The sequence below is a fragment of the Sinocyclocheilus grahami genome, unplaced genomic scaffold (genome assembly GCF_001515645.1).
Source record: "Sinocyclocheilus grahami isolate Dianchi unplaced genomic scaffold, SAMN03320097.WGS_v1.1 scaffold207.1, whole genome shotgun sequence".
Lineage (NCBI taxonomy): Eukaryota > Metazoa > Chordata > Actinopteri > Cypriniformes > Cyprinidae > Sinocyclocheilus > Sinocyclocheilus grahami.
The window spans coordinates 1,150,632-1,153,055 of record NW_015505386.1 but is presented as its reverse complement, the minus strand read 5'-3'; the positions used below and the strand labels follow the sequence as shown (position 1 = coordinate 1,153,055).

At 38.7% G+C, this 2,424-nt stretch overlaps 1 protein-coding gene across 1 annotated transcript in view; it reads right to left on the bottom strand.

Annotated features, from left to right (window-relative positions):
* Positions 1–1,958, bottom strand: part of LOC107595707 (coiled-coil-helix-coiled-coil-helix domain-containing protein 10, mitochondrial-like) — a 3,594-nt gene extending 1,636 nt beyond the window's left edge. The window contains exons 1-3 of the mRNA XM_016286202.1: positions 1,747–1,958; positions 1,003–1,231; positions 1–79 (exon numbers count right to left, since the gene is read on the bottom strand). Of these exons, the coding sequence (XP_016141688.1) occupies positions 1–79; positions 1,003–1,231; positions 1,747–1,790 (352 nt within the window). The 5' untranslated portion in view covers positions 1,791–1,958. The remainder of the gene's footprint in view (positions 80–1,002; positions 1,232–1,746) is intronic.
* Positions 1,959–2,424: the final 466 nt, after the last annotated feature.

Below are 2,424 nucleotides of genomic sequence, written 5' to 3'. Positions count from 1 at the left end.
GAGTCGTGGCACAGTCCAGAAACTGCCTCACTTCAAAGAGACATGGGCCAGACTGAGAGGGTGGAAGTCGTGAGGGCTCCTGCAAGCATAAATAAAAGATGAGGGGACGTAGCCACTGTCATGCTTCTTAGTTTTTTCCATATTCTTCATGAAAATAAAAAAATGCATCTTTTCGCCACCGCATAAATGCATGCCAGGGTTGTATTTTATGGAAAATTGCACGCATTTTTTTAAAATGATGTTGTCAGTATGAACTGTTGCTACTATAGACTGCAATAGTCCTGCTCCAGAATAACCCCCCCCAAAATAGAGGAATTGATTTTTAACTAACTTTGAAATTGCTAAAGAAAGACCTACTGTGAGCTACGGGGCTGTTAATAAATGATGCATACTTTTGCTAAAGCTGTTAATCCACATTATTTTATTTTTAAAACAATCCTGTTTAACAGTGGAATTCCTAAAAAAAAACATTTCCCATGATTCTGCAAAGAAATCTCCTCCAATTAAAAAATCAAAACAAGCAAATCACTACAAAATAACCCTTTAGCGCCCGCCAATTCCCAAGAATCACTGCAAATGACAATCAGCCTCCCTACACGGTCAAATAACTTAAATATAGGTATATTATATTGCATGTGAATATTTTGCAATACATGTAAAATATACTATTTCTATCTGCACAATCTTTAACTTGCAATGCTTCATGGTATTGTAGTTCTTTCCCTCATTAAAGCCTATAAGTACACAGTCTTTTACGCAATGACTTTCTATCCAATTTCATTTTATTTATTATTTTTTTGCATCAAATCAAAGTTTGTAATGTCTTGCTTCACCTCGTAGCTGGTTAGTTTGGTTCATGGATTATACATTTTTTAATAAAAACTTTAAAAAAAAAACCTATTAATGACAAAATTACCAAGGCTACTGAAAAAATGCAAAAGAGTTGTGTGATGATTCATCAAGATATTTTTCCAGAGAAATATGGCTTTTTATAGGTATCACCTGAGATGTGGGTGCTGGTTTGGGTGCCTCTGAGCTGCTGCCTCCGCTGAAAGCACCTGTGATGGCACTGCCCACCACATGCCCTACGGCCGAGCCGACTGCCACTCCAGCAGCTGTGGTGGCCATCTGGGCCATGAGACCTGGCTGCTTGGGCTGGGCCGTGGCAGGGGCCATTGCCATCGGAGGAGGTGGTGGTGCGGGGGCTGGAGCGTAGGATGGGGCAGGAGCACTGAGAAGAATACAAGGTGAAATATGTTATAAAATAACCAAGTATAAAACCCACTATAAAATCCCATAAAAGTAGCTCATCTTGGCATATGCCTTGTAAAGAATATACATAGAAAATAGGATATAAAGAATATATTTTACATGAACCTGAATCAGTATCTCATGATGAAGACGTGTCTTTGAGCTGCTTTTGGCAACTTCAGATGGAAAGAAGATAAAGTCTTAAACCTGGTTTGCGTCATAGGCTATCAAATGACAGACATTACGCATAAATAAATACATTTAAATAAATAAGTACTAAGCAGCTATTAAGGGTTTTCCACTTAGAATATCATGTTTTTGGTTCGACCTTTCACCTAAGTTACTGCTCTGGATGTATTTGGGATACGCAAAAGGAATAAGCAAACAAACAATCAAGTATTCAGTCTAATATTTTTTTATGAGCAGTCCCCTACATTTAGTCAAAGTTAGCTTGCAGGTGCGTTACAAAACTATCAGCCAAAGTGTCTGAGATACCTCGCTGGTGCCGGTGAAAGATGACTGCGACTTCCTCTTGCCATTCCAAAAGTAGATAGAAACCGCAATCAATCCCCAGGTATTATTATAAAGTCGCAAACAAGCGCGAAGGTAGTTAAATCCACTCTATCCACGCACAGACTACTGAATGACAGCCGGTAGACGCACGTGCCTTTGACCTTGTGTTGTTAGTTATACATTCGTGGCGCATGCGCGCGTCAGTGTTCTACAAAAGCGCAGTGAATTTTTTTTTCACGCGATTAGTTATTTTTATGTAAATGTATGATATGTAACCGTTCCATTTACCCTTATGAGATTTCTAAAATTGTATAAGCTACCATGGTAGAACATTCTCTCTTATAAGATGTGTGTGACGTTCAATATGCCAGATTTCATGTAGAGTGATTTGTCTTTTATTTCGTTTCGTTTTCTAAGTTCATCTGTTTGCAAATCCGAAAACATTCCTTATATTTTAATAAACAAACTTTTTTGCTAAACAGAAACACATTTGAAGGCGCTAGATCATCTTATGTCACAATCATTCCCACTAGATGGCACTAAAATATCAGTATTGGAAGCATCGTTGTGAACTCAGTGCCTTTTGAACTGTCAAAATGGGGCAATTTCAGTTCTGCACAAAATAGAGAGATTATTTAGGGAGGGGGGGGGGGGGGGGTG